Source organism: Hibiscus syriacus, unplaced genomic scaffold, assembly GCF_006381635.1.
Source record: "Hibiscus syriacus cultivar Baekdansim isolate YM2019G1 unplaced genomic scaffold, ASM638163v2 tig00110319_pilon, whole genome shotgun sequence".
In the NCBI taxonomy this organism is placed as follows: domain Eukaryota; kingdom Viridiplantae; phylum Streptophyta; class Magnoliopsida; order Malvales; family Malvaceae; genus Hibiscus; species Hibiscus syriacus.
Window position 1 is genome coordinate 2,476,290 of NW_024062678.1, and position 21,127 is coordinate 2,497,416.

At 37.0% G+C, this 21,127-nt stretch overlaps 1 protein-coding gene across 1 annotated transcript; it reads left to right on the forward strand.

Annotated features, from left to right (window-relative positions):
• The first annotated feature begins 497 nt into the window (after positions 1 to 497).
• Positions 498 to 3,251, forward strand: LOC120117212. The gene is made up of 6 exons (XM_039137505.1): positions 498 to 745; positions 899 to 1,339; positions 1,389 to 2,174; positions 2,256 to 2,448; positions 2,566 to 2,747; positions 2,996 to 3,251. Exons 1-6 carry the CDS (start codon positions 498 to 500, stop codon positions 3,249 to 3,251), a joined length of 2,106 nt encoding a protein of 701 aa, XP_038993436.1.
• The last annotated feature ends 17,876 nt before the right edge of the window (positions 3,252 to 21,127 follow it).

Consider the following 21,127-nt stretch of genomic DNA (forward strand, 5'->3'; position numbering starts at 1 on the left):
TTGGTCCCTAATTTAATACTACCACCGAAGTTCAAAGTTCTAGATTTCGAGAAATTTGATGGAACCCGTTGTCCTTCTGCACATATTACCATGTTTTACAGAAAAATGACAGGCTATGTGAGAGATTATCAACTATTAATTCATTGTTTTCAAGAAAGCCTGGCAGACTCAGCAATCCGTTGGTACAATCAGCTAAGTCGGACTCAGATTAAATCATGGAAGGATTTGGCTAAGGCTTTTCTAGAGCAATATAAACACGTAAAAGATGTGAGGCCAAACGAATTTTGTTACAGAGTATGGAAAAATGATCTAACGAGAGCTTCAGGCAGTATGCCCAAAGGTGGAGAGATATAGCTGTGCAAGTTCATCCACCATTAGAGGAGGAAGAAACTAATATGTTTTTCGTAAATACTCTGAGGGCCCCGTTCTTTGGACATCTTATTGGAAATTCATCCAAGAATTTTGCTGATTTAGTCAACGTATGAGAAATGATTGAGATGGCGATCAAAAGCGGGAAGCTAGACGGGGGAGAATCTAGCCGAAAACCTCTAGCAAGAATGAATGATAATGAGGTTAGTAATGTGAAGAAATATAATTCTAATAACATTACAGTATCCCGACCTCAAGCCACCACATCGTCTGCACTAAATCCTGTTAAGCAAGGGGTGAAAGAACCAAGACAAGAAAGAGAAATGGTTCAATTTGACCCCATCCCTATGACCTATAAAGAACTATTCCAGATCTTGTACGACAAACATGTGGTATCACCTTACCACACTTCTCCAATACAGTCTTCTTACCCAAAATGGTTTGACATCAATGCTTAATGTGAGTATCATACGGGGGCATCAGGGCATTCAATTGAAAACTGTCTAGCCTTTAAAAAGTTGGTGCAAAGATTAAGGCAAAGAAATGTCATCAACTTCGGTGATAGCGAGCAGCCTAATGTGGCTCAGAATCCACTACCGAACCATGTAGGGGTAGGGGTTAATGCTGTTATTGAAGAAAGAGGGAATGAAGTTATAATCAGAGTCAATGAAGTGAAGTCACCTATGCATTGGTTATGGGGGCAAATGGTCAAATTAGGCTGGTTGACCTTTAATGATGAGGGGAATAAGCATGCTTGCCCCTACCACCGTTGCGAGGATCATGTTATTCAATATTGTGATGAGTTCAAGGCCTTGGTTCAAAGGCTGATGGATAGTAAAGACATGGAATTTTACAATGAAGCTAAGAAAGAGAAAGATGTAGAGATTTTCACTTCCGAAGGCACATCCAATGGACTTTACAATACTAACTGCCCTTTAGTCATCACATCGAAAGCTTGGACTATAGAAAAGTTAATCCCTAAAGTGATGATCACGCTTTCGTCGTCCTTTTCTTATAAGGACAACAAGCAGTGATCTTGAGAAAAGAGCAGCCGTTGATAAAGGGGAAAGGGTTGAGATATTGCTGAAAGATGATGAGCCAACAATTAAGGAGCCAGTAACGGAGAACGAGGCTGTGGAGTTTTTAAATTTTTTGAAGCATAGCGAGTACATCATCGTCGAACAACTACACAAGTTGCCAGCTCGTATCTCGATCCTGGCTCTACTATTAAGTTCTAAGGCACATCGAAATGCCTTGCTGAAAGTCTTGAATCAGAATTTCGTACCGAAAGATGTGCTAGTAGAAAAGATAGATCGACTGGTTGCAAATATTCAGGCGGATAACTTCATCTCTTTCTCTGATGACGAGATCCCATCCGGAATGATGGGCAACCCCAAAGCCATGCACATTACCATCAGGTGCAAGGGACATGTGTTATCACGAGTACTGATCGACAACGGCTCTGCCCTAAATATGATGCCATTAATAACCTTGAAGAAACTCCCGGTCGATAGTACACAAATGAGAAATTGCCAAAGCATTGTTCGAGCTTTCGATAGAACAAAGAAGGAGGTACTGGGGAAGATCGATATTCCTTTAACCATAGGACCATCAACCTATGAGGTTGAATTCCTTGTAATGGATATAATGCCCTCCTATAACTGTTTGTTAGGAAGGCATTGGATCCACCAGACAGGAGCCGTGCCATCCACTCTGCATCAGAAACTCAAATTTGTAATTGAGGGGAGACTGGTATGCCTTAATGCCGAGGAAGATATCATTGCTTCCATATCTACTACTGCCCCGTATGTTGAAGTAAATGAAGATACGGTCGAGTGCTCTTTCAGAGCCTTGGAATTTGTTAATGCCACATTTGTTGCTGAAAGAAAGAAAATTCCAAAGCCAAGGTTGTCCAACTGTACCAAAATGGAACTGAAAATGACTCTGGGAAGAGGAGCCAAGGTTGGGAGAGGGCTTGGAAGTCGCTTACAGGGAAATATTAGTCCAGTTTTTCCCAATATTAAGCGAGATCATTTTGGTCTGGGATATCGTCCGACCTTAAAAGAAAAGTTGAAAAATGTTTAAAAGAGCCATGAAAGGAGAAAATCCAGGTTATCCAGGGAGGATATTAAGTGGGAGCCCATGATTTTCTCACCGTTGTGTAACACCTTCATATCCGGAGGAAACATGTTTCAGGGGGCCCGATCATCTAAAGAGCCTGTTATTGAAAATGCCCTGAGGGATTTGGGTATAAATGTGATATCGGAGGAAGGAATCGAAGATGGAATGGCTATGGGCATATACCCTGCACCACCAGGCTTTGTGCTAAACAATTGGACTGCAGAAGAATTACATGTAGTTTACAAAATTGTTTCAGAGTAATGCACAAAAACTTTCCCTATTGTCTAAACCCCGGGACAATAAGTGATCTTCTGTAAGGGGTTAATCTATATGTTTTTATTTTAATAAATGATGCATTCCTGTTAATTCACGAAATGACAAACATCATCCCTTGCATTTTTCTCGTTATTTATTTATTATATATTATTATTTCATTCTATTTTGATATGGATAGATCATCTTGTATTTGTATATATATATATCCTTTCGTTCGTTATTCTTTCAGGACCTCCGGTATTAATAGTATGAATGTTGATGACTCTGACCTGAAGATAAATATAGAGCTACCCATATGTCAAGGGGAAATTGGAGGTTATGATAGTGATGAGGTAAGCGACTTACCTTCTGAACTACTGAAAATGGTAGAGAAAGAAGATAAACAAATTCTACTTCATGAAGAGCCCATTGATATCTTGAATCTAGGATCAGAGGAAGATAAAAAGGAGATAAAAATTGGCACCATCATATCTGCTGAGGGATGACAAAGTCTGATTGAGCTACTTCGAGAGTACAGAGATGTGTTTGCTTGGTTGTATGAGGACATGCCAGGTTTAGATACTGAGTTAGTGGTACATAAGTTGCCAATAAAGCCCTTATGTAAATCGGTACAACAAAAGCTCAGAAGAATGCGACCTGAAATGCTACTTAAAATTAAAGAAGAAGTAAAGAATTAATTTGATGCTGGGTTCCTGAAAGTAGCCAAGTATCCAGAATGGGTAGCAAACGTCGTTCCAGTACCAAAGAAAGATGGGAAAGTCCGCATGTGCATCGACTACAGAGATATTAATCGGGCCAGTCCGAAAGATAATTTTCCTCTGCCATACATAGATACCCTGGTGGATAATACGACTGAAAACTTTCTATTTTCGTTTATGGATGGGTTTTCAGGTTACAATCAAATAAAGATACATCCAGATGATATGGAAAAAACTACATTTGTCACCATGTGGGGCACGTTCTGTTACAAGGTGATGCCGTTTGGGCTTAAGAATACAGGAGCAACTTATCAAAGGGCCATGGTAACACTATTCTATGACATTATGCATAAGGAAATAGAGGTCTATGTCGAAGATATGATTGTTAAAGCTAAAACGGAGGAAGAACACATCGAGAATCTGAGGAAACTCTTCCAAAGATTAAGGAAATGCCAGTTAAAACTCAATCCAAGCAAGTGTACCTTCGGGGTAACATCGGGAAAACTCTTGGGGTTTGTAGTAAGCAAAAAAGGGATTGAAGTAGATCCTGGCAATGTCAAAGCTATACAGGATTTACCAACCCCACAAAAACAAAAAGAAGTTCAAGGATTCATGGGAAGATTAAACTATATTTCCCGATTTATTTCGCAATTAACTGAGAAGTGCGATCCCATTTTTCGCATTCTCCGTAAAAATAACCCATAGGTGTGGAACGATGATTGCCAAGGAGCTTTTGAAGCAATAAAAGAATATTTGTTGAATGCTCCAGTCTTAATGCCACCAATATTAGGCAAACCATTAATCCTCTACTTGTCAATCTTTGAGAATTCAATGGGGTACGTATTAGGGCAGCATGACCAAACTGAGAAAAGAGAAAGAGCAATCTACTACCTCAGTAAAAAGTTCACTGATTGCGAGACGAGGTACTCACCAATAGAAAAGTTGTGTTGTGCTTTAGTTTAGACTACCCGAAGGCTCATGCAGTATATGTTGTATCACACTACTTGGCTGATATCTAACCTTGATCCTCTGAAATATCTAATGGGTGTACCTGCTTTATCTGGAAGATTGGCTCGTTGGAAAATCTTATTGTCTGAATTTGACATCCAATATGTAAGCCAAAAAGCAATTAAAGGAAGTGTTGTGTCCGATTTCATTGCAAGTAGGGCTTCTGAAGAGTATGAACCACTGAACTTCGATTTTCCGGACGAAGATTTAATGGTTATTTCAACTGAAGAATAAGTTTCCTCTACTAATGAACAATGGAAGATTATTTTCGATGATGCCTCAAATGCCTTGGGGCACGGAATTGGGGCAATTTTGGTCTCACATGGTGGAAAACATTATCCTTTTACTAGCCGATTGAACTTTGATTGCACGAATAACATGGCCGAGTATGAAGCATGCATCTTGGGTCTTAGAGCTGCCATTGAGCGTAAAGTGAAAAAACTTAAAGTATACGGGGATTCAACCCTGGTAATTTATCAACTCAGGGGTGAATGGGAAACAAAGGATGCGAAGTTAGTGGAATACCATAAGTTGGTCATAGAGCTCATTAAAGAATTTGAGAAAGTGACATTCCTTTATCTCCCCAGAGAAGATAATCAAATGGAGGATGCCCTAGCCACTTTGGCAGCAGCCTTTAAAGTCAATGAACATTCAAGCATGATGCCTATTACGATGCAAGTTTATGGGTATCCAGCCCATTGCTATGGCATAGAAGAGGAAGATGGTGGAAATCCTTGGTATTACGACATCTTACAATACATTAGATATCAAAGTTATCCCGAGCAGGCCACTGAAAATGACAAAAGAACTATTCGAAGAATGGTCGTAGGATATGTGCTTGATGGCGAGATCCTGTATAAGAAAAGTCATGATCATGTCTTGCTACGATGTGTGGATGCCAAAGAAGCTAGAACGATCATTGAAGAAGTGCATGAAGGAGTATGTGGTACCCATGCTAATGGGCATGCAATGGCTAAACAAATAATGAGATTTGGGTATTATTGGTCAACCCTGGAAACTGATTGTATTAATTTCGCCAGAAAATGTCATAAATGCCAGATTTATGGAGATAAGCTCCATACCCCTCCTCATTCATTGCATGTAATGACTACTCCATGGCCATTCTCTATGTGGGGCACGGATGTTATTGGGCAAATTTCACCCAAAGCTTCTAATGGCCATCATTTCATATTCGTGGCAATAGATTACTTTACTAAATGGGTAGAAGCAGCCTCATATGCAAATGTTACTCAGTCAACAGTTTGCAAGTTCTTGAAGAGAGAAATTATTTGTCGATATGGGCTACCAGAATGGATCATCATTAACAATGCCTTGAATTTAAACAACAAGATGATGAAGTCAGCATGTAAACAGTTCCAGATTAAACATCATAATTCTACCACCTATCGCCTAAAGATGAATAGAGCGATAGAGGCAGCCAATAAGAACATCAAGAGGCTCATACAGAAAATGACTGAGACTTATAGAGACTGGCATGAGAAGCTACCATTCGCTCTGTTTGCCTATCGAACTTCAGTGAGGACGTCCACTGGGGAAACTCCGTTTTCTTTAGTTTATGGGATGGAGGCTGTGCTACCCATCGAGGTTGAGATTCCGTCAGTACGAGTGATGTCAGAGGTTAAGCTAGATGAAGCAGAATGGGTGCAAGCTAGGTATAATCAGTTGAATTTGATTAAGGAAAAAAGATTAAAAGCTATCTGTCACTGCAATGTACCAGAAACGTATGATAAGGGTGTCGAAACGATTTTTAAAGGCGAGATTTGAAAAACCACGTTATTTTTAATTATTCTCTTTATGTTTGAGTTTAAATTAAAAACAATTTGATTTTAGAAAACCTCTCGTTTCAAGAATTTGGGAATTCATTCACGATAAAATCACAGGTTCGAAGAGTCACCACCAATCCTTGATTAGGGTGTGATTGGACACCCAAAAATGTTTTGTCATTTTAAATAAAAGTCAATTTTAATTAAAACAAAAATTTAAAGTCTGGGTTACCAGAAAATGAGTTCGGGAGTCGGTTACGCGTGGGGAAGGATTAGCACCCCCACAGCGCCCTAAATCGGTACCTCGTCCATTAATTAATGTCTTTGCCAGGAAATTTACAAATTTGAGTTTAATTTGGTTTATGATCCCCGACAAAACAACAACACATGAATTTTACATTATTTCAAAGCACTAAAATTGATTACAACTACCAAGCCTTTAGAAAGATAAATAATATTCGATTATTTACAAATATCGAGACCATATCTTAGATAAGTTCCAACTATCTTTTCTCGATAAATTTAAATAGCTGAATATTTCTTTTTCTTCCGCTCCAAAATTTTAAAGTGATAAATCAATTTTTTTAAAATGTCAATAATGGGATACCCTTTTAATTTAAAATCGTCAAAAGCGGATACCTAATTAGTTAAGACAACCCACTTAAAATAATTTTAAATTAAAAGGATATTACCCTTAATCTAATTATGAATAATGTCGAGTGGTACAAATGAGGATATCATGCAAATTATGCAAGAAAATATGTCATGTAAAAATTAATTAAACATATGATTAAAATATCATGCAATATTATTTTAATACAAACAATTACACACGTATTATATTACCACACATTACACACATTATACCCAACATATATATTAAAATGTAATGCACCAGTATGACTAACATGCAAAAACATAACAAGTAAAAAAAATACATGTTTTAGAAAATAACCATTCTTGTTAAAATAAAGATTAAATTATATTAAACCAAACTTCACTACCTTAAATACCAACATAATAAGAAATTAAAGTGTACATGCACATATTACCATATTGAATACTAACAACTGAAATAAATTACTATTATCATTATGGATTAAAACTAGAATAAACCCAATATATACAGGACCAAAACATAACATACAAAAACTTGGAGCTCAAATGTCTAAATGACAAAAAAAAATCAACATTTATGACTAAAATTAAATAAACATGAAATACAAAGACCGAATTAAAATACAATAGATTAGCTTTAAAGGACAATACACCAATTAACCACAATTAAATGCTAAATACGTAAACCACCAACAAAAAAGAAAATAACATAAACTGATGACTGAAAAGGAAACAATGACAAATGCGAAGATCAAATTATAAAATTGGAAACCCCGATTTAGTGACAAAATTAAATGGACGCAACAATTGAGAACTGAATTAAAAAAATAAAAGATTTAATCAAGGACTAAAATATAACATGCAAAAGGTTGAAAACCAAATGTGCAAACGAAAGAAAATACATATACTAGCATTCAAGACTAATATCAAATGTGCATAGAAGATAAAGTCCAAATTACAAATCAAACAAGACTCGATTGGGACCAAAATGGAAATCAACGGCAGAGGTGTAGTGACCTTAAAGAAATTATCCCTAAAAATCTAATATAAAACCTACTTTACACTAAACCTAACCCTCATTCTTCATATTTTCTTCTTCCTCACAACCGCAATGCTCCCCTCTCCCTATCTAATCCCTTCCTCTCGTCTCACTCTCATCAAGGCGCCGCTCCTCAACTCTCCAAACTCTCAACCTTTTTCCGTTCAACCTTAACAATCGAGTGCCTAGAATCCCCAAACCGATGCTTAACACGACCAAAAACCCTAACCTACGAGCTACGACCCCTAAGTTCTACGATCGATGAGACTCCTCAACCAAAGGTAAATGCTTCACACTCTTCTATTTCCTTTCGTTCATATTTTTAGCTGAGTTCTATGGGTTTTTCGTTATTATTATCATTTTTAAAAAAACAGAAAAAGATGGAATGAAATAATACAGTATTCACGCTGAAATCGTTTCAAAACAAAGAGCAATAACAGAAAATAAAATGAAATAGGAAAGTAAATCGAAAACCTTAAAATGTATATCCTGCTTGGTATTGCTTCTCGAGAAGAATCGAAAATGTTTTACAAATCTCTCCTTTTTTAGCTCACCGATTTCCCCCTCATTACAATGGATCCCCTGTTCAAAAATAGTTGCGGATGAACCTCCCCTGCGTGTGTGTTTTTTTGTTTTTTGATAATAGCCCATTCCTCCTCTGCTCGAAAAAATGTTCTTGCTGCTCTCTGTTTTTTTTTCTTTTTCTCTTTTTTTCCTCCCCTCGTTGATCTCCCCCCATGGCCTTTTAAAACTGATTTCTTTTTATGTTTTTATTGGTTTGTGCTCCTCGTTAATTGTTTCGTCTTGAATTGTGTGGTCATTGTTTTTTACGGGCGTGGGAATGGTGAAGCATGAGTTGCTGCTCGGTTGGGAACGGTGAAGCACGGGTAACAAAAGAGGTGTCTTCACGTGGGCTGTTGGTGGAGGCATGGAAGAAACTTGGGGAGTAGCACATCATGGGCGTCGGGTATGCTGAACCGGGTCGGGTCTTGTAATCTGGATCCGGGTTGTAACCGGGTTGGGCTTGTAATTAAATTGGTTTGTAATTGGGCTTTAGGCATTTAATCTGGATTTGAATTTGAATTTGGTCTTTAATTTATATCTTGAATTCCAAAGTGAAACGAATATGGTTACGATCCAATTAAGCACCTAAAATTTCCAAATGCAAGCTTCCACGATTTACCACTTGAATTAGTTCGTTATTGAGCACAAAATCTCCAAATAAATTTTCGATCATCTTCAAATGAATTCAAATGGCCCGGACAAAATTAGGGTATTACAGCTGCCCCTCTTTGCTCGTTGTTGTGAACACAAGAACGTGGCAAAGGCAAAAATAATGACCTAATTTTGTCTAATGGCAATGTCATTTCCCTTTCTTCAGTCTTCTTCTTGACCTTCGCTTCCATCTCACGTGCACAAGCCCTTTTAATGGATTGTTCTGCTTCTTCGTACCCGAGAATCTTTGATTTCCTCCCACATCAAATGATATGATGGTTTGCTCCAACATTATTCTGATAAAGGCTAAAAATGGCTCGGATGACTTATTATCCTGGTGAAAACAATCTTGCCCGAAGGTCTTATGGATGGCCCGAAGGACTTATCATCCAACTCTAAAGGCTTACGGATGACCCGAAGGATTTAAGCACCATGCTCGAAAGACTTACTGATGGCTCGAAGGACTTACAAATCGTGAAATTTTGAACTCGCATTCTTTGTTCAAAATTTCATCTTAAAACATCATTTTTCATTTTCAATTCTTGTGAAAACATCCTACCCGAAGGTCTTATGGATGGCCCGAAGGACTTATCATCCTGCTCTAAAGGCTTACGGATGACCCGAAGGATTTAAGCATCATGCTCGAAAGACTTACTGATGGCCCGAAGGACTTACAAATCGTGAAATTTTAAAAAGCGCATTCTTTGTTTTCAAAATTTTCATCTTCTTAAACATCATTTTTCATTTTCAAATTAATGTGAAAACATCCTACCTGAAGGTTTAATGGATGGCTCGAAGGACTTATCATCTTGCTCTAAAGACTTACAGATGACCCGAAGAACTTATCATCTTGCTCTAAAGACTTACAGATAACCCGAAGGATTTAAGCATCATGCTCGAAAGACTTACTAACCCGAAGGACTTATAAATTGTGAAATTTTGAAATCACATTCTTCGTTTTTAAAAATTTCATCTTCTTAAAACATCATTTTTCATTTTCAAATTAATGTGAAAACATCCTACCCAAAGGTCTTATGGATGGTCTGAAAGACTTATCATCTTGGTCTAAAGACTTACAGATGACCCGAAGGATTTAATCATCATGCTCGAAAGACTTACTGATGGCCCGAAGGACTTACAAATCATGAAATTTTGAAAATCACATTCTTTGTTTTCAAAAATTCCAGCTTCTTAAAACCTCATTTTTAATTTTAAATTCATTTGAAAACATCCTACCCGAAGGTCTTATGGATGGCCCGAAGGACTTATCATCCTACTCTAAAGGCTTCCGGATGACCCAAAGAATTTAAGCATCATGCTCGAAAGACTTACTGATGGCCCGAAGGACTTACAAATCGTGAAATTTTGAAAATCGCATTCTTTGTTTTCAAAAATTCCATCTTCTTAAAACATCATTTTTCATTTTTAAATTCATTTGAAAACATCCTACCCGAAGGTCTTATGGATGGTTTGCTTCACTGCTCTTAAGATGGACTTGCTCCAATCTCATGTGTGCATGTCCTTCTAATCGATCGATTCACTTTTTTATACACAAAAATATTTGTTTTTCTTCTATATCTGATGGTCATCACTTCAGAGTAATGCTTCTTCTATGGATTAAACCTCTCATTTCTTCAGGGTATACATCTCTAAATGTAACTGTTTGAGGTTGGAAATTTTCCTTTCAACTTGTTGGGATTTTGATATCCTGTATCTTCTCTTTTCACTGGAAGACCTATCAAAACCATGTGTTTATGCATGAAACACTAATGCAACTAAATGTATCAGTGTACTGCATTTTCTTTTATACAAATGATGTTTTCATGAATGCATAAATGTTGAATCAATCTTCGTTTAGCTCCAGAGTGGTGAGCTTGATCTTCTTCTATTTGATCATTCTTTCAAGGGTCTACTTCATATGCTCGTGTAGCAACTCATAGTTTCTAACTTGCATCTTTGACGAGCCCTCTGATCTTCTTTTATCTTCTTGTCGTCTTTTTTTTTCTTTCTTCATTCTGGAGAAAGTGTTTTATCTCTCAACATCTTGTTATAGTTAGAAATACGACTGTGTTGCCCCATTTCCATCCTTGGCTCAATTATACTTTCAGAGTTATTCTTCCAGGACTTTGCCATTGATCAATGCTTAGTTGATTTGTTTTACAAGGTAAGCTCTGCTCAAATTCACGGTCTGCCCTTGACATTTCAAGTTGCGAGACTCATTCTCAATAACTTCTTGGTCTGAATCTTGTCATCTCAACATGTTGTGGGTTTAGTCGTGCCCCAACATGGTACATGCCTTCAAAATGCCCCATCACCTCAAATTTTAATGATCATTTTTTCATGTCTCCTTGATCTGAATCTCGTCATCTCAACATGATGTGGGTTCAATCTTGCCCCAAAGTGGGTACTCATGGATCTCTTTCTGCTTAAAATATCCTAACTTGGATGTTCTCATTCTGGTGTCACTATATAGTAATGTTGTCAAATAGTTTGAGGGCTTCTTTTCATACTACCTAAGAAGTGATCAATTCTTCTTTTTCATACAAGCTATGATATGTGCCCCTTTCAAATATGGTGATCATCTACATGTTCATGGGTTACTGGAAGCGTCACAAGGAAATGCTGCTAGTCATTTTTTCATGTCTCCTTGATCTGAATCTCGTCATCTCAACATGATGTGGGTTCAGTCTTGCCCCAAAGTGGGTACTCATGGATCTCTTTCTGCCTAAAATATCCTAACTTGGATGTTCTCATTCTGGTGTCACTATATAGTAGTGCTGTCAAATAGTTTGAGGGCTTCTTTTCATACTACCTAAGAAGTGATCAATTCTTCTTTTCATACAAGCTATGATATGTGCCCCTTTCAAATATGGTGATCATCTACATCTTGATGGGTTACTGGCAGCGTCACAAGGAAATGCTGCTAGTTCTATCCTTCATCCATTCTGATCTCTCGGACCATTTGCTTCAAGACTGTGGAATGCTTCATGTTCTGACATTGTTTATTCTTCTTCTCCTATAGAGGCACAATGAGACTCACCAGCTTCAAGGACCTTTCACATTTGAACTGTCATGTTTGAAAATGTTTTTCCCCTTTCTCTTATTTTAGGGATAAAAGAATGAAAGAATTTTATGAAATATTGCCCCTTAATTCAGGCTCACAATCGAATCAAATCATAAACATGAGTTCATAGAATATCAAAAGAATCAATAGCTCTTTAATATTTTCAGGGTTATAGCTCTTTGACAAGTATCAAAATTGAGGGGTTGGCTTCAAGTTGGCTTCCTATTTTCTAAGGTTTCAACCACCGAAATATCATTTCTTTCTCGGTCATCGTGAATATTGCAACATGCCCTTATTTCTTGGCTTGGTATTTTAATCGGATGCGAACAAAATGACGCAACTAGCATAATTCATTACTAGACTTTCTAGAACACTTTCATTTCAGTTCTCTGAAATCTTCCATTTGTTCAAGCTTCGTAGACTCCTCTAACCAAGGCAGTGCATAAATATCGATCTAAAAATGAAATTTCTTGAGTGCTCGTGTGAAATTGACTATAACAGGTGTTCCTCAAATCCCTTAGTCCATCTTTACCGCAACTCCTTATTTAGATAAACTTGATTTAATTTGTCGTTGTCTGGCTAGCTGAAATCAGCTTTACTGTAATTTGCCTTTATCGGGCTAGCTGAAGGATTTATCTCATCACAAAGTCTTTGACTTGACAATCACAGTGGAGCATACACCGAATTGCCGAGTACCCGATCAAGGTCATGGTTTGAATATAATCTATTCATAAAGCCAGGGCTTTCGAGTTTCCTCTATAACCAATTGCCTTAGTGGAATAGCTCAGCTTTATTGTAATCACACACACACACACACACACACACACACACACACATATATATATATATATATATATATATATATAGATATATATAATATATATATAATATATATATATATATATAATATTATATATATATATATATATATTTGGGTATACGGATTCCGTTTCTTAAGCTTGCCGAGGAGAACCTGTTATAGTCTAGGTGTTGTTAAAAGTCAGAAAATATCATCGTTAGAGCTCAATTTCCAAGCAACTGACCTAAACTAGATTCACCTACTCGACTATTCCATCCGTAAAGATCATAATCATCATTGAACTTTCATCAACAAAAGTATGTTCTAGACAGTTTTGTAACGTCGTACACAAAAGATTCCCCATGTTGTCCACTCTTATGCATACCTGAATACCAAGCCTATGGTTCATTTCATTATGATAGAAGAAGGTTATATCAGTCCCTGCAATAAAAAATATGGTGTTCGATTGTATCTTCTGGGGATTAGGTCAAGGTCCTTGTTTTATCAGGTTTCAACCTTGCCATTTTGTCAAAGATTTATAACTCTAATCATTAAAGAGCTTTTAATTCAATTGATATTCAAAGAATTTCAAGTCATGAATTTGATTCAATGCTCACCATCCTTAAAGTAACATGAATTCATTTAAATATCGTTATAAAAAACTGATGAGAAAGTCCCAAAAAACATGTTCAAACAAGATGTTGCAAATGAAAAAAAGGTTTCATGATGACGAATGAAATGATTTCTGCATAATTAGGATGCCCCATTATTCTTCTGATGTAGTGGCGTTTGATTCGATCGGGTGCTACACATTGTGCTCTGGTACCCCACTCGAGCCCGTCATCCATTGTTTCACCAATTCTTGTGCCAATGTCCCATTTTCCACAAGCATTTCTATCTCATTTAACATCGGCCTTCAATTCCCCGTAGAATGCCCCAATGCCCCCATATGGAAATCACAAACACTATCTTGATTGTAACTGTGGGCAGAAGGGTTTGGTTGCACTTTTAATGGTCTCGGTGTGATGTATTGACCTTTAACTAAATGGGGATATAGATCCGAGATAGACATTTGAAATATTTTCAAAGTATTTTTCGATCTTGGGACTTTCTTTGGACGACTCGAGTATATTGCTGCCCCTTTTCTTTTACGGCTTTGAGAGCTCCGGACGTGACATTCATTCACCTCATTAGCTCTCCGCTCTTGGTTTCTTGGGCTTTTGGAAGTGACTTTCAAGTTTCCCTTGCTGATTGCATCTTCAATTGACTCACCAGCCATTATAAAATTCTTGAAGTCATTCGTCGAATTTACCATCATTAACTCAAAGAAAGGAGCTGGAAGAGAATCGTGAAACATATATGATATTTCTTCTTCTAACAAAGGAGGCTGAACTTGTGCTGCCATTCCTCTCCATCTTAGGGCATATTCTTTGAAGCTCTCGGTAGCTTTCATCCTTATCTTTTGAAGGCGATGACGTTTAGGGGCCAAGCCTGTAACATATTGATATTGCCCTAGAAAAGCATCAGCTAGGTTGGCCCATGTCTTGATCTGCTCTTTGTTTAGATGATTGTACCATACCACAGCTGGCCCAACAAGACTATCATGGAAGTAATGAATCAACAGATTATCATCATCTAAGTACCCTTCCATCTTTCTGCAAAACATTTTCAGATGAATTAGGGGGCAACTGGTGCCATCATATTTCTCAAAATTAGGCACCCTAAATTCATGTGGGATGACCAAATCAGGGACCAAACTGAGTTCTCTGGCTTCTAACTCCTTGTGAGTGGCATTAACAACTTTCATATTTTTAACGGCTTCATTCAACCACTTGAATTCGTTTTAAAATTGCACATAATTGACGAGGCTCTTCCCTTGGCTTGAGTCAGATGCTCCGGGGCAAACTATCGCTCTCGATGCATTAACATGATGACATTGATTTCCTTTTTCTTTACCAATAGCTCGTGGTGCCAGCACCTGGATCAATTGATTCGATGCGCCTTGCAGAGACTCCGATACTTGATTCCTCGTACCTTGTTGTAACTCGGCCGACTGCTCTTGCAACTGATCTTGTGGTTCCTTATTAGATTGTTCCAATGCTTTCATTTGTTTGTCCATGATGATGAGGAAGTAGTATGAATGAATGATCTTGTTATTACTGTCACATAATCTTTCCATAAGTTATTTCCATGTTTCCATAATTAATGCATATAACAGGCTTAAAAAAATATGCAATGCAAATGCAAATGCTAAATGCAAATACAAAAGATGTCATTCCAGAGTGGTCATCTTAAAACAACTTTCATTGAACACAAAGGTCTCGGTACATCAAACAAACTTTACAGATAATGGACAGCTTTCACTCCTAGCTTTTCTATCTCATTCAAAAGCCAAAGTAACTTTCACTCATGCTCGGGGGTTGAGTTGCCAATCTGCTTCAATTCTCTTGCAAAGCCAGATAAATCAACCCATTTGTGAGCCACATTGCTTGCTTGGGTCATAGCTTCTTTCATGACTTTGTCCCTTTTCTCTATCTTGAGTGCCAATTCTTGGAGCTGCAGACACTGATGTTGATTTTTCCTTGTAAGAAAGTCATTTTGGTTATGAAACTCTTTCATAAGATCACTATAGTCATCCACCATCTTCATCAACTTCTTGTCTTAGCTCTAGTGGCTTCTAGCTCGGCTTTATTCTCCCTCTTATGGCGTTGATATGAAATTTCCATGTTGGCTATAGACCTATTTAACGTCTGGATTTCAGCTTGATATCTACCCAAATCACTGATAGATGTATTGCGTCTCCTTTCTGCGATCTGTAAATCATGAGAAAACTTCTCTGCTCGAACTTCGTGCACCTTGCAGTTCTTTCTCCACTGTTCAGCGTCATTCTTCAGTTTAACGACCCCTGCTATCCATTCCTCTGGGACATTCCCCATACTAGCAAATTTAAAAGCTTGACTGATCCTTTGAACAGCATCCCGCATGGCTTCCATCTCTCTATTCAATTTATCATTTTCACTCTTTAAATGGTGAATCTGAGCTTTGTACCCTGCCAAATAATCTTTCTCCTGGATGTCCTCACTGATACCCTTACCTTTGGTCTCTTTTGGCTCAAACTCAACAGGACAATTTGTTATCAAACTATATTGATCTTTCAATTTGAACTCCAATACTCCATGATCTAAAAGATGCTGGACTCGATGTTTGAAGGTAGAGAAATTCTCGATAGAATGTTTTTGAACTCCAGCATGATAATCACAACGAACATTGACGTCATACCAACGTGGATATGGAGGCTGCAAAGGTTTCACATAATGTAGGGCCACTTCTCGGGCTTCTAATAGTGCATCATACAACTCCTTATATGATATTAGGATAGAATCAAAACGAGGGCCACCTCTCGACTTGGATTGAGCTGGAGTTTCAAGTTTTATCTCACCTGATGTGGGGAGTAGACTATCAAACACCAATAAGTTCTGATTGCATGGCTTCTTTTCAATCTTCTGAACTTCTACAGTTGCTACTATTTCTTTGGCGTTTCCAAACAGCTTGTTGATACGAACAATGATTGTGCGTGGCTTCTCATACTGACTAGAATCAGCAGGCTCTAAAGCAGTCTCCTGCACATTTGACATCTCAAGATCTAGCTCTTTCTTTTCTGTTGTAGAAGTCCCACTTCCTTTGGCCAAAGCATCTATTCTATCCATCATCTTCGACATCTTCTCTTTCAATTCTCTTATCTCCTTTTTCCCTCGTCAGCCATGCGATCTTTGGGCGCAGATCTCTCCACTATTCTCGAAGCTTTCTCATGATGCCACTTCTTGACCGTGTTATAGCTTGCTTGATCACGAAACCCTTTGTCCGTCATGAAAACCTTTTACTATGATGAACACTCACAAATCAACACCTTTTGATTATATCATGATCATGCAATGCAGACAAAGAGAAAAACAATATAACAAACAAGTTAGTACAAATGAGATATCAAAATGACAAAAATAACAATAGCAAGGTAGAATAAATAAACTAATAAGCTAATGTAAAATAAGAATGCATATGCAAATGCATAAGGTGTTAATTCCAAAAGTGACCACTATAGAACAACCTTCATTTAGACAACAAGAATTCATTACACCCTACAGTCAAAATACAATTATGATTCTTCATTTCTTCATTTCTTCGAGCCGTACTTCTAAGTTGTCAGTGTACTTTATCACACTTAATAATGTCGAATGTTGAATCTTGAGATCTCTATTTTAATTCAATGCAAAGTGGCCTTTATGTCTTTGTGGAAGGTCTTCTCGTCCTTGGTATGATTGCATCTATCTCCTGAGGGGACATCTTTGGTTTCTGCTCCTTTGAAGGTAGTCTTCAATAAACTTGAAACTTCTTCAATCAACTTGAAACTTCTTCATTCATCGGATGAGTTGTTTGAACATCTTTGGATCTCCCTATTTTGACTACATGGTCAAGAATTTCTTGTCTCATTATGAACAGCCTTCTTATTAGTCAATCACTTGTGAATTAACACATTTGGATGAAGATGCAAATGCGATAAATTCAAAATAAAATAGACATAAAACCAAAATAGGTTAGTACACAAAATATAAACAACGAAATGATGAGTATCATAATAAATAAAACCTACCCTCACATGCTGGCTACCCGATCATGCTTAGTAAATTCTACCCAACATGATATTTACCCCCAAGCTTTTGTCATTCACGAAAATCCTAACCGCATGATATCTAATTCGCATGCTTGTTAAAGAAAATAAACATAACCATATGATCTCTAGTTTGCATTTATTCAAAAAGCAAAATTAAACTAAAGAATGCTCAAATAAGCTTCTCCTTGTGTACTCTCCTCACAGGATCATATGGTCTGGGTAAGGCCGTATTGGGTTCTAAGTTTACTACATGCCGTGGTCCGGTTCTAAAGTAAGAGGTCCTCAAATTATCCTTTGTTGGTGCCCCCTTGGGCTACCAAACCCTCAATCCTGACCCATCACAAGCTTTCGGATCGAGTTCAATTCGAGGGGACACACTTCCTTATGTCATTGCGGAGGTGAAAACCTCATGAGGATCATGAGGCGTGAGCCCAAAGAGCGTTTCACTATCCCGCACGGAGGTGAAAACCACACGAGGGAGTAGTTACTTACTCCTACTTAAATAGGACGGAGCGGGGTTGTAGTTCATGTTATGAGAATGCAGTTGTGCAGTGTGTGAGAAAAAGCGAAAACAAAGTAAACAACACTGAACAGAAAACTCAAGACCCTGAACAGTTATTTAATCTGAAAACATTAGCAAATAGATCAGTACAACTATTTAGTGGTTAAGCAAATTATGAACAACAACATTAAAACCCAAACAAGGGATCAAAAACCAAATTAAAACGAATTTATGACTTTCACTTGCAAAGACAATTAATTAATCAACTATAGGCCTGACTCTCAAAAAAAGGTCCCCACGGAGTCGCCAAGATGTCGAAACGATTTTTAAAGGCGAGATTTGGAAAACCACGTTATTTTTAATTATTCTCTTTATGTTTGAGTTTAAATTAAAAACAATTTGATTTTAGAAAACCTCTCGTTTCAATAATTTGGGAATTCATTCACGATAAAAACACAGGTTCGAAGAGTCGCCACCAATCCTTGATTAGGGTGTGATTGAACATCAAAAAATGTTTTCTCATTTTAAATAAAAGTTAATTTTAATTAAAACAACAATTTAAAGTATGCATTACCAGAAAATGAGTTGGGAGTCGGTTACGTGTGGGGAAGGATTAGCACCCCCACAGCGCCCTAAATCGGTACCTCGTCGATTAATTAATGTCTTTGCCAGGAAATTTACAAATTCGAGTTTAATTTGGTTTATGATCCCGACAAAACAACAACACAGGAATTTTACATTATTTCAAAGCACTAAAATTGATTACAACTACCAAGCCTTTAGAAAGATAAAGAATATTCGATTATTTACAAATATCGAGACCATATCTTAGATAAGTTCTAACTATCTTTTCTCGATAAATTTAAATAGCTGAATATTTCTTTTTCTTCCGCTCCCAAATTTTAAAGTGATAAATCAATTTTTTTTAAATGTCAATAATGAGATACCCTTTTAATTTAAAATCGTCAAAAACGGATACCTAATCAGTTAAGACAACCCACTTAAAATAATTTTAAATTAAAAGGATATTACCCTTAATCCAATTATGAATAATGTCGAGTGGTGCAAATGAGGATATCGTGCAAATTATGCAAGAAAAGATGTCATGTAAAAATTAATTAAACATATGATTAAAATATAATGCAATATTATTTTAATACAAACAATTACACACGTATTATATTACCACACATTACATACATTATACCCAACATATATATTAATATGTAATGCACCAGTATGACTAACATGCAAAAACATAACAAGTAAAAAAAATACATGTTTTAGAAAATAACCATTCTTGTTAAAATAAAGATTAAATTATATTAAACCAAACTTCACTACCTTAAATACCAACATAATAAGAATTAAAGTGTACATGCACATATTACCATATTGAATACTAACAACTGAAATAAATTACTATTATCTTATGGATTAAAACTAGAATAAACCCAATATATACAGGACCAAAACATAACATACAAAAACTTGGAGCTCAAATGTCTAAATGACAAAAACAAAATAATCAACATTTATGACTAAAATTAAATAAACATGAAATACAAAGACCGAATTAAAATACAATAGATTAGCTTTAAAGGACAAAACACCAATTAACCACAATTAAATGCTAAATACGTAAACCACCAACAAAAAAGAAAATAACATAAACTGATGACTGAAAAGGAAACAATGACAAATGCGAAGATCAAATTATAAAATTGGAAACCCTGATTTAGTGACAAAATTAAATGCACGCAACAATTGAGAACTGAATTAAAAAAAGAAAAGATTTAATCAAGGACTAAAATATAACATGCAAAAGGTTGAAAACCAAATGTGCAAACGAAAGAAAATACATACACTCGCATTCAGGACTAATATCAAATGTGCATAGAAGATGAAGTCCAAATTACAAAACAAACAAGACTCGATTCGGACCAAAATGGAAATCAACGGCAGAGGTGTAGTGACCTTAAAGAAATTATCCCTAAATATCTAATATAAAACCTACTTTAAACTAAACCTAACCCTCATTCTTCATATTTTCTTCTTCCTCACAGCCGCAATGCTCCTCTCTCCCTATCTCATCCCTTCCTCTTGTCTCACTCTCATCAAGGCGCCGCTCCTCAACTCTCTAAACTCTCAACCTTTTTCCATTCAACCTTAACAACCGAGTCCCTAGAAGCCCCAAACTGATGCTTAACACGACCAAAGGCCCTGACCTACGAGCTACGACCCCTAAGTTCTACGGCCGACGAGACTCCTCAACCAAAGGTAAATGCTTCACACTCTTCTATTTCCTTTCGTTCATATTTTTAGCTGAGTTCTATGGGTTTTTCGTTATTATTATCATTTTTAAAAAAAACAGAAAAAGATGGAATGAAATAATACAGTATTCATGCTGAAATCGTTTCAAAACAAAGAGCAATAATAGAAAATAAAATGAAATAGGAAAGTAAATCGAAAACCTTAAAATGTATATCTGATTGGTATTGCTTCTCGAGAAGAACCGAAAATGTTTTACAAATCTCTCATTTTTTTAGCTCACCGATTTCCCCCTCATTACAATGGATCCCCTGTTCAAAAATAGTTGCGGATGAACCTCCCCTGCGTGTGTGTTTTTTTTTGTTTTTTGATAATAGCATGTTCCTCCTCTGCTCGAAAAAACGTTCTTGCTGCTCTCTATTTTTTTTCTTTTTCTCTTTTTTTTTCATCCCCTCGTTGATCTCCCCCTTTCCCCATGGCCTTTTAAAACTGATTTCTTTTTATGTTTTTACTGGTTGTGCTCCTCGTTAATTGCTTCGTCTTAAATTGTGTGGTTGTTGTTTTTTATGCTTCAGAGCATGGGTGGCAGAGCCATGTCTCGGTCTTCACGGGCGTGGTCTATTGTAGTGGAGCAGGGTGCATGAGCTGTTGCTCGTGGGAACGGTGAAGCATGAGTTGCTGCTCGGTTGGGAAT

Bases quoted from the DNA above. Each gene is read 5' to 3' on its own strand.
- LOC120117212 (XM_039137505.1), top strand. From the start codon at position 498: ATGGCGATCAAAAGCGGGAAGCTAGACGGGGGAGAATCTAGCCGAAAA. The intron at 2,449-2,565 runs GTTTAAAAGAGC...AACATGTTTCAG, and splicing joins TAAAAGAAAAGTTGAAAAAT to GGGGCCCGATCATCTAAAGA. The intron at 2,748-2,995 runs GTAATGCACAAA...TTATTCTTTCAG, and splicing joins GTTTACAAAATTGTTTCAGA to GACCTCCGGTATTAATAGTA.